The sequence below is a fragment of the Castor canadensis genome, chromosome 9 (assembly GCF_047511655.1).
Source record: "Castor canadensis chromosome 9, mCasCan1.hap1v2, whole genome shotgun sequence".
Lineage (NCBI taxonomy): Eukaryota > Metazoa > Chordata > Mammalia > Rodentia > Castoridae > Castor > Castor canadensis.
This window is the reverse complement of record NC_133394.1, coordinates 152,776,733-152,787,425: the sequence shown is the minus strand read 5'-3', so window position 1 is coordinate 152,787,425 and position 10,693 is coordinate 152,776,733. Positions and strand designations below refer to the sequence as shown.

Here is a 10,693-nt window from a genome sequence, read left to right as displayed (position 1 = left end):
TCACCAGCTCACACAGGACTTGGGGAATGACCTCACTCAGGACTGACAGCTGACAAAGCCCTGTCGCTTCCACTTTGTCCTTTCATCCCATGGCTTGGACTCAAGCTTCAATGCCTGTGGCTACTGTACAAAGGATGGCAAGTAGAGAGGCTTCTACATACAGGCACACGCACGTGCACATGCACGCACACACGCACACATGCTCTCTTACAGCTCTGCACATCAGAACTATGAAGTGCGACTGGAGGGCTGCTCCTTCCTGCAGGGTCTCGGGGAGCCGGCTCTGTTCCCTCTGGCTTCTGCGGGTCACTGCATTCCATGGCTCGTAGCCCCTCCCACTTCCCCATAGCCCTGTGACTCTTTCCCTTACCACTGCTCCTGTGACCCTCCGCCTCCCCCTTCACTTAGAGACACTCGTGACTACGTTGGCCACCTGCATAATCCAGGTTCCTCTACCCATTGCAAGGTCCTGAATTTAATTCCATCTGCAAAGTCGCTTTTGATACGTGAGGCTACACGTGCATAGGTCCTGAATTGCTTTGGGTGCACCTGGGGAAGGACACTATTTTACCTATCACAACTGCCACTTTTCAAAGGATCCAGAACAGGGCTGTGATAACACATTGTTTAGAATGCATTCAGCTACAAGTTACAGAGCCTTCCTCCTAAAAGTGCTTAAGTAAGAAAGTCACTTAGTATCTCCCTTGGCAAGAGGAAGCCCGGCCCGAGGGTGGCTCTAGGCTGGGTTCATAGAGGCTCAAGAACAGATGCAATGCGGACAGTACTTTTCCTTCTGTGGCTCTCATCCTCATCCTTGGCTCCTCCTGGTCACAGGACAGCTGCTGCAGCTCCTAGCATCACATCCTCACACATCTACAACCAAACAAAAAGGAAGGCAATGGGCTCTCTTGCATATTTCTTATCATCAGTGAGACCTCATGAGCTGGGCTTTCCTCCAGGAGCCCCCTACAATGAGCAGGCCCTGAGCCAAGACTCAGGCCTCCTGGGGATTCTGCACAGCAGCCAAGGAAGCTGGAAAGGAAGGCGGCTTCCTGAGGTCCCGTGTGCAAAACCCAGTCAGCTGAATCCAGGCTGTAGGCCCAGCACCAGCAGTCAGGCCTGCAGGGGTGCAGGAGAGCAGGTGAGTCCTTCCAGGACCACCCATTCTACTCACCGCCATACCTGCAGGGCCAGCACACAGAAGGTGCTCAGTCATGTCTGCAGACTGAATGAAGGACTGAACAGATGGAGGGTTGTGGGCTGGGGCCTTTGAAGGGTATTGAATGCCAGGCTCAGCAGCTGAGGGTGACTGGTGCGGGCTGCAGAGGGAGCAGGTTGGAGTTCGAACCCCAGCGGGCCAGTTCTGAGGTACACAGCGAGTGCTCAGTAAGAGACGCTCTGATCTATTATACTTGATATCAGTCTGAGCCGTGCGGTCCCAGGAGCTGCTGTCTCCCGGAGGGCTTCCGCCAGCTCTGCTGAACTGGACTGCCAAGTCCATGGCACTGATCAATGTGCAATAGGTTTGGTCTGCCCGCCAGCCGCCGAGCCCTGCCACATTCTGACAAGACGGATCGGTTTCTGGAATTCTTCAGGGAGGGGTAGGGAGAGAAACAAGCCTCATTTTTCCCTGCCTCATCTTTAAAAGTGAAACCTCAAATAAACATAAGGGGAAAATCCTCAGTTCAACTCCAAGGAAGAAAATATGTCCTCTTGGTCTTGAGACGAGAAAAGCGGGTCTGTTTCCCTCCAGTCCGACAGCAGAAGGGGCTAGGTGCAACAGACCCAGTTTCCCAGACCCCAAGCTCTTCCCAGCACCTGCAGGCACCAGCAGAGGACAAAGACCGGCAGGTCAGACATGACACCCTCTCCACAAACCTTACAGCCAAGTGCAGTGAGGAGGAAACTCAGAGCCGGCATGGGCCTCAGAACGTCCTGATGCAATGCCTCAACTCCAGAGAGAGGGACAACTGAGGCTCAGGATGGCAGGAAAGCCACCAACTACGAGGGGCACATAAAGAAGTGGTGAGGGGCTTAACTTTACATCTACTGATGGCACACCGCACAGAGCCCAGGAGAATGCATGTGTGTGGATTTGTGTACATGCATGCACACGTGTATATGAACATGTGCACACACCAGCACGTATGGGCACGCATGCATGGCTGTGAACACTTATGTGTGTGTACATAAGCGTGCACACGTGGACATACATACCAGTGTAGGTGGGTCGGTGCATACGAATACATACATGTGTACGTGCACAGGTGCACGTGTGCACGCAGGCTTTGTGCAGAAAGGTGGTTCAAGACAAGCTCCTCTCAGCCCATGCTGAGGCTACTCCAAAGTAGACTGTACCCTGGTGTCGTCCAGGAGAGGGGGACCAGATCTCTTCACAGGGGCAGCCAGGACCTGGTACTCAATGTGGGAGCCTGGGACCCAATGTGCCCACCACCGTGTGGCCCTGGCTTCACCTACCCTGCCCTCTGTGCTCCATTCATCACGGGATGCTCTCTTTCCACAAGGCTTTCCTTCTGAAATGCACCTGTCCCCCGCCCCCCCCCCAACACGTCCACGTGCACACGGGCACAGACACACCCAGCCATGCCACCAGTGCATCCTGAATCCCATAGTGCACTCACCGTCTCTCCTGCTCTGGTCTGGTCATGGTCACTCCTGAGACAGGCCATCTTTCTGGCATGAGCTGCTGGCTTGTTGCAGGATAATCTTCAGCAGTTTGTCAGGCTAATGTCCCATGTCTGGCAAAGGGGCTTCTAAGGCTTCTTTGCAAACAGTGGCCCTCACTGGGCCTCAGCGTCTCCATATGCTCTGGCTGCACAGCCTGGGGCTCTTGACTAGCAGACTGGGAGGCGGTGCTCCTTTACCTCTCATCCCTGGGCGCTCAGTCCTGGAGATGCCCCTCCTGGTTATGCCAGGAGGTGTGGCCAGCAGCACCAAGACAGCCTGCTGCAGCCGTCCCCAAGGGCTGGAGTCATACACCAATGGGCCTCCAGATGTGAGCGCTGGCCGGGACTTGAGAGCTGCTCCTAGGCAGTGTTGGCACTAGGCCCAGATGCTCTGGTCCCCTTTTCCTCCAAATGCCTTGTCTGTTGATGGACACAAGTCTGGTGATGGACCCTGGACACTGGATGGACTGTCCCTTTGCCCCTGCATATCCCCTAAAGTTCTCCTTGCAAGATGAGATCTTCCTGATCTGGAGAGGTCCATGTGGCTGGCTGGCTACTGGTCAGGAGTCACTTCTCCACCATTGTGACTGCCCTTTTCTGGATCCTCCTCTGGTTCCCCACACCTCCAGGACAAAGTCCACCCTGTCCTAGGGAGCATGGCTCAGTGCTTTCACCTTCCTAGGAACTCCCCCTTATTCTCCAAATGCAGTTCTTTTGGTCACCTCCTCCAAGAAGCCTTTCTCCCAAGCTGGGGAGGAACCCAAGGGTCTCATCGAAGCTCATCTCAGTGTAGGGTCCAGTCTGCCCCACACAGCGGGCACCACGAGGCCAGGCTTCCTTCATGGCACACCGTGGTTGGCTCAATGGAGACACTGTGGGGTCTTTCACACAAAGTGCATCCTAAGGTGCCCCAACCCGTGGCCACTATTGGGTCACCAGGACCAGAAGCGCTAACAATGATGGTGGCTCTCCCCTCCCAGGTCACACCTCTCATGTGGCGGCCAGGGCTGTTTGTCCCCCAAGTGTGCAAATGTGCAGAACTGGCACAGGAGACTTCCCACCCCATGCACCACACCAGGGCAGGCCCCCACCCCAAGTGTAGGCTCTGCTGGTGACCAACCAACGTGGTGAACAGGGAGCCTAGAGCTCTGTCACATGCCTTCGAAGATAGCAGTGCCCCTTAGAAAGGCTGGCCAGCCTAGAAGGAAACTTCAGGCCACAAGGCTGATGCAGGTGTTCTCAGGAGCTCAGAGAGAGAAGCAACCCAAACCACCCACATTTCTAGGCCTCACTGGTGCAGGGTCACTCCAAACTCTCCCCAAGATGACCTCCTGGGCACCCAGACTCCATATCCTCTCCCTCTCCTGGTCACAGGATTGGCAGCTTCTCTCCCTCCCCTGCCTTACCCTACGAGGAGAGACCGGGCAGCCCCAGCGTGTTTCTGGACTGTGGGCAAAAGGTCTCTCCTTTCAGTCTTAGCACAGAAATGTCAGGTATGGGAACTCCAACTTGTCCCCTTGGCCACCTCCGTAGAGGTCTGTCTAGCACAAACCTGAGGCTGCCTGGAGGCAGACACAAGTAACCAGCACTCAAGCCCAGAGTGGCAGTACTTCTGTGGACTGAATGGGAGGGCACCCCAACATCCGTTCTCCCTGGAGCCCACTCACGCAAAACTCATGGCCATCACCGGGCATTTGTTTGGGGATTGTCAGAGGCGCTCACTTTGAACATCAGCTCCGCCCCAACCGTTGAACACAGGGTCACGCAGCCTAAGAATTAACTTCAATAATTGCCACCATGAGTGCACAGCTTGGGAGCCTGTCCAGCGCTTCCACAGGCACCGCCGTTATGATTCATGCTCCAGCAGCGCGGAGAGGCGCGCAGAGGAGGGAACTGAGGCCGGCTGAGGAGGTGGCTCTGCAGGGGAGCGCGGACCCCACACAGCAGGACCGGTGCACAGCAGGCGGTGCAGCATCCTCCACCAGGCTGCGAGAGCCTCGCCCTCCAATCAGGCCGCGGACCCCGAGCCAGCGGGTGCAGCGCGCGGGTGAGCGCGCCGCGCGCTCCTGTGCCTGTGGCCGGGGGAGGAGAGGAGACGCGTGTCTTAGAAAGATCAGGCTTCTAGAACTCACCACCCAGGCCAGCCAGAGCTCAGTCCAGTCCCGCAGGCTGCAGTCGGCCCTGGAGGGGGCGCCCTCGCCGAGCGCGCGCCCCGCGCCACCGCCTCGGACTCCTCCCCGGCGCCGCGCGGGCAGGTTCGCCAAGGCGGCCGCGGGCTCCGGCTCCGGCTCCGGGCCCGCTCCCCCCGGGCCGGCGGCGCGGGCCTGCCCGGCGCCCCGCCCCGCCCCGCGCGCCCTCCCCGCTGCGCAACTCGCCCCAAGTTGGAAGCCGAGCCGGGGCGGCTGCACTCGCGCCGAGCGCGCGGCGGCGGCGGCGAAGGAGGCAGCGGCCGCCGTGGCGGCGCAGCACTGGCGAGCCAGGGAGGCGAGGCGGCGCCCGCACGGCCGAGCGCGGACCGCGGGGGGCGCCCGCGCCGGGGAGCAGCAGGACCGACTCGAGGCGGTGCCGGCGCCCAGCCCGAGAAAGTAAAGTTGAAGCCCGAGGCTGGGCGCGGGGGCCGGGAGGAGTGACAGCCCGCGTCCCGGCGCGCTGAGCCCTCGCCGGACGGATGGGAGGCAGAGCGCCCGGGCCACCGCCGCCGCCTGCAGCCTGTGCCCCGGCCGGGCGCCGGGACCGTGGGGCCGCTCTGGCGCGCCCGCTTGGACGCCGCGTCGCCTTGGGCTCGCCGCCCGGGCGCTCCCTGTGAGCCCGGCCGAGGGCGGGGCCGCGCGAGGACCCCGGGAGCTGTCCCCCTTCCCCCCGCCGCCGCGTCGCCGCTCTCTCCCGGAGCCTCCAGCTCTGCACTTACGCGCGCGGCAGCTGCGGGGAGCCCGGCAGCCACGCTCTCCGGCGCGCCGCCCGCCCGCCCGCCCGCCGGGCCACCACGGCCAAGGGCCGGCTGTGGGGCGCCGCGGTCCCCGGCGGGCGCGCTGGGGGAGCAGGCGGCGATGCGGGCGCCGACCCGGGCTGGGGGGCGCCCGAGCTGCCGCGACTGCGCCCCGGCTCCTGGCAGGACCGCGTAGCTCGCGGGAGGACCATGGCGTCCCCGGCACTGGCGGCGGCGCTGGCGGTGGCGGCGGCGGCGGAGGGCCCCAACGCGAGCGGCGCCGGTGAGGGGAGCGGCGGCGGGAGCGCCAACGCCTCGGGGACCGCCTGGGGGCCGCCGCCGGGCCAGTACTCGGCGGGCGCTGTGGCCGGGCTGGCGGCCGTGGTGGGCGTCCTCATCGTCTTCACGGTGGTGGGTAATGTGCTGGTGGTAATCGCCGTGCTGACCAGCCGGGCACTACGCGCTCCGCAGAACCTCTTCCTGGTGTCTCTGGCCTCGGCTGACATTCTGGTGGCCACGCTGGTCATGCCCTTCTCACTGGCCAACGAGCTCATGGCCTACTGGTACTTCGGCCAGGTGTGGTGTGGTGTGTACCTGGCGCTCGACGTACTCTTCTGCACCTCGTCCATCGTGCACCTGTGCGCCATCAGCCTGGACCGCTACTGGTCGGTGACACAGGCTGTCGAGTACAACCTGAAGCGCACGCCGCGCCGCGTCAAGGCCACCATCGTGGCCGTGTGGCTCATCTCGGCCGTCATCTCCTTCCCGCCGCTCGTCTCGTTCTACCGCCAGCCCGACGGCGCCGCCTACCCGCAGTGTGGCCTCAACGACGAGACCTGGTACATCCTGTCCTCCTGCATCGGCTCCTTCTTCGCGCCGTGCCTCATCATGGGCCTGGTCTACGCGCGCATTTACCGCGTAGCCAAGCTGCGTACGCGCACACTTAGCGAGAAGCGCCCTCCCGCCGGCCCCGACGGCGCGTCCCCAACCACGGAGAACGGGCTAGGCATGGCGGCGGGCGAGAACGGGCACTGTGCGGCCCCGCGCCCCGACGTGGAACCGGATGAGAGCAGCGCGGCCGAGAGGCGGCGGCGCCGGGGCGCGTTGCGGCGGGGCGGACGGCGGCGCGCGGGCACCGACGTGGGCGCAGGTGGCGCGGACGGGGCCGGGGCAGGCCTGGGAGCCTCAACGTCCGAGTCGGGCACACTGGCTGCGGCGCGGTCCCCAGGCCCCGGCGGGCGCCTGTCGCGCGCCAGCTCGCGCTCTGTCGAGTTCTTCCTGTCGCGGAGGCGCCGGGCACGCAGCAGTGTGTGCCGCCGCAAGGTGGCCCAGGCGCGCGAGAAGCGCTTCACCTTCGTGCTGGCGGTGGTCATGGGCGTGTTCGTGCTCTGCTGGTTCCCCTTCTTCTTCAGCTACAGCCTGTATGGCATCTGCCGTGAGGCCTGCCAGCTGCCCGACCCCCTTTTTAAGTTTTTCTTCTGGATCGGCTACTGTAACAGCTCGCTCAACCCGGTCATCTACACCGTCTTCAACCAGGACTTCCGGCGCTCCTTCAAGCACATCCTCTTCCGACGGAGGAGAAGGGGCTTCAGGCAGTGACCTGCGGCTGCCTTGCCCGGAGCTCCTGAATAGCTCTGAGCCCTAGCTGGGCAGACGGATCCCAGCCTCTCCAGAGACCCAGGGACGGACTGACTGGCCTCCAGGACGCAAGGGAGGGTGCAGCAGGGCAGGAGCTGGGTGGGAGACGGCGAGGCCTCCTCCGGGAGCGGGAAGGAGAAAAGGAAGACCCCTTTGCCTTCCCAGCTCAGCAAGGGGCTGCTTATTTAGGACTCCCGGCCTGGTTTCAGCTGCTGGGGGCTCTGCTGGGGTGAGGCTGTGAGGTCAGGGTTTTGGATGGCAGTGAGGGCTGCAACCCCCCAAAACACAGACCACCACTCTGTCCCCATGTGAACAAAGGGCTGACTTCCCAGGACCCAGGGGCGTGGCAGTTTGGTGGGGGAAGGGGGAGAAGGAAGAGGGCGCTGACAATCTCTGATTACTGAAAGTATTTAAACGTTTGCCAAAAATGATGACAGCCAAAACAACCAAACTATTTTCTAAATAAACCTTTGTAATCTAAGTGTTGGGTGCAGCCGTCAGTCCTTAAACCCAGGGGTGGGGGACCCTCCAGATCCTCACCTACCTAGTCCCCGCCAAGGCCTGGAGGAGGGCTCTGGGGGGCTTCCAGGTTCCAACTTCCCCTCTTTCATAATGAGGAGAGGAGTCTTTTTTAAAAAACTAAGTGCTTTCTGTACATATAGATTAGCTCCTCAAAACTCTATGCCGTAAGTGGCTAAGGAGCAAAGAAATGGAGGGTCTTCAGGCTGAGTCCAAATTTAGATCTGAGGGGACTGTCTTACCCTCCCTGCATGCCCAAGCCCCCAGGGAGCTGTGGCTCATCTCCACCACCACCACCCTGGGGCCTGAACACTTGGGGGCTTGCCTCTTTCAGGAAGTAGGGAGGGATACAACCTGCCCCAAGAAGTAGACTCCCTCGCAGATGGGGCAGGGTTGCTACCCAGGGAGGCCCCCAGCCATTCCCCCATTTGCTTGCTGGGTTTGGCCAGAGAGAGTTTGAATACCACCAGTGGTCATTTCTGAACCAAAGCCAAGGTCATCAAAACTCAGAGCAATGTGGGTGGGAGTGGGGAATCTTCAGGAGGGCTGGAGAGTAGGGCTGGAGCCTGGCTGTCCCCCACTGCCGCCAGGGTTTCTCCGCTGCAGCACCTTGCTCAAGCCTCACTCCCCAGCATGAAATCCTCTTGCCCCCCACCCTGTGGAGTCCTGGATCCTCACGGGGTCAGGACTCCACAGGCTCTCCCAGCTCACACTTGCAGATCCCTGCTGCTTCTGCGATAGCTGGAGTGAAAGGGTGCAATCAGGACCTGGCAGAGCAAGGACCTATGCTCCAGCTATGGGACCACCCAGACATTTTCCCCTCGTCCATCCTCTCTCCTCCCAGGCTTTTCCATATGTACCCCTCCCCTCCCAGCCTGCCTCTCTGGGTCTCCACAGATCTGTCCTGGGTCTAGTATGTATGGCCCAGGGTCTGTCCTGGGGAAGGCCAGTCCTCAGTCCTGCCTGTTATCTCCAAGCCCCTGTCCTCTGAGTCACGGGACCAGAGCAGAGCCATTTCTAGTCTGAGCTGCCCCTTGAGAAGGACTCCCCCCTCCCACACACAGCTGCCTTGGCTCCATCACCCCACTAGGTATCTTCAGGATACCCCAACTGGGAAGAGCCATCTCAGACCACACTGCCATTTGGAGTGGTGACATTCATACCCTACTGTGTGCTGGGCTTAGACACAGGTGGGGAAGCACCTGGCCATGGTGAAGAGAAAGGTACTAACATGGCTGGTGAAGGTTGATCACAGCATCCTGACTTGCCACTGGGCCTGGGCCTCGCACTCTGCTTGTGAAAAGGGAGGCTCTGGAAGCTGTCCAGGCCCTGCTGGGCCACCAGTCAGGTCAAACCTGCTAGCAGAGTAAGGGGGCTTTGGGGGAGACCTCCCCTGAAAGATGGCAGGGCCAACACCACTGGGAAGACAGAGGAGCCCAGGGAATCACCTGCCTCCTTACAGAGAAGCCCCCAGACCCAGGCTACACAATGCCCACTGGGCTTGTAGGATGGACCCCCAAATTACTGGTGAGGTGGGGAGGTAGCCCCCTTTTCCTGGATCTCAGGACTCCCAATCCAACCCAGTACACCTTTGCCTTGGGAAGAACTATATTCTTGGAGCCCATGAGTGCTGCTAGTCTGTAGGGAAAATGTGCTCCTAAGCGCATTTCATGGGGTTCGGAGAGGTGAATAAACCTGCCTGTGGTCACAAAAAGGGTGATAAGACTCAGACAGGACTCGGGTCTCCTGGCTCCAAATTTGGTCATAAAATAACAAGTATTTATGCAGTGTGTCTCCAGCAACCTTTTCTGCAACTTCCCACAATAGAGGAGAAGACCCCAGGCAGGGTGGGTCAGAGGCAGGAAAGTGCAAGGAGGCCATCCTGGTGGTAGAGGTGAAGCCTCTGATGCTAGTGTGAGAAAGGGGAGGAGAGACGCAATTAGGAGGCTGAAAAGAGGTTGGGGCCAGTGGCTCACATCTATAATCCTAGCTATTTGGGAGACTGAGATTAGGAAGATTTCAGTTCAAACCCAGCCCAGGCAAATACTTTGCAAGACCTTATCTCCAAAATAATCAGAGCAAAATGGACTGGAGATGTGGCTCAAGCAATAGAGCACCTGCAAAGCCCTGAGTTCAAAACCCCAGTCTACCAAAAAAAAAAAAAAAAAAAAAGGCTGGGCCATCAGGCTTTTATTTGAGGCCCTGAGAGGCTGGGTGGTCTGCAGAGGAAGTGCACTGGCCCTGGGGCTGCAGCTGCTCTGTCACTTGCTTACAACTGGGTGGCCTGGGAGCTGCAGGGCCCCTCAGCTCAATGCGAGTAGTGACTACCCCCGTGCGCTCGGAAATAGCAACAAACTCTGCCCCTTTCCTTGTCTACTCCCAGGAACCACACAGGCTGCACTGCTGGACTGCTCAGCATTCCGCCCAGCCATCAGAGGTTCAGCACTCAGCAGGGCAGGGCTGGGTGGCTGCCTGGAGAGGTGGCTCTTCAGCTGGATGAGCAGATGAACTCCACTCCCACCCCGCCTGCAGGAGGGCGCACCACCTTGCCGAACCTCAGTGTCTTCATGGATGAAGTGGGGTGTGGAAGTCTTCTGGAGCTGCCGTGAGCCCCGACTGCTCCTGCACACAGGCTCTGGAAGCATCTGCCAGGACAACTACTCTGTGTCTGGACCAGGGCTCCACTGCTGTCGCCTGTCCACACCCACGATGGCGCTCATCTTTGTGGCCTTCTCTCTCTCCCAAAGCCACAGTTGTGGTCAATCCATCTGTGGTTGAAGAAACTGGGAAACAGGGTAAACTGTGTGTCCTGGGATTCTCCGGTGTGGGGGTACAGCATAAGCCATGATCCCAGAAAGGCCCAGGCGCTTATCCCTCAGATCCAGCATTGTAGGTGACACAGGACATGTCTCCAGGCCTCGAA

The 10,693-nt window shown here is 60.2% G+C and overlaps 1 protein-coding gene across 1 annotated transcript; it reads left to right on the top strand.

Annotated features, from left to right (window-relative positions):
- The first annotated feature begins 5,742 nt into the window (after nt 1-5,742).
- Adra2c (adrenoceptor alpha 2C) lies at nt 5,743-8,002 on the top strand. The gene has a single exon (XM_020165314.2). It carries the CDS (start codon nt 5,824-5,826, stop codon nt 7,210-7,212), a length of 1,389 nt encoding a protein of 462 aa, XP_020020903.1. The 5' UTR covers nt 5,743-5,823; the 3' UTR covers nt 7,213-8,002.
- Nucleotides 8,003-10,693: the final 2,691 nt, after the last annotated feature.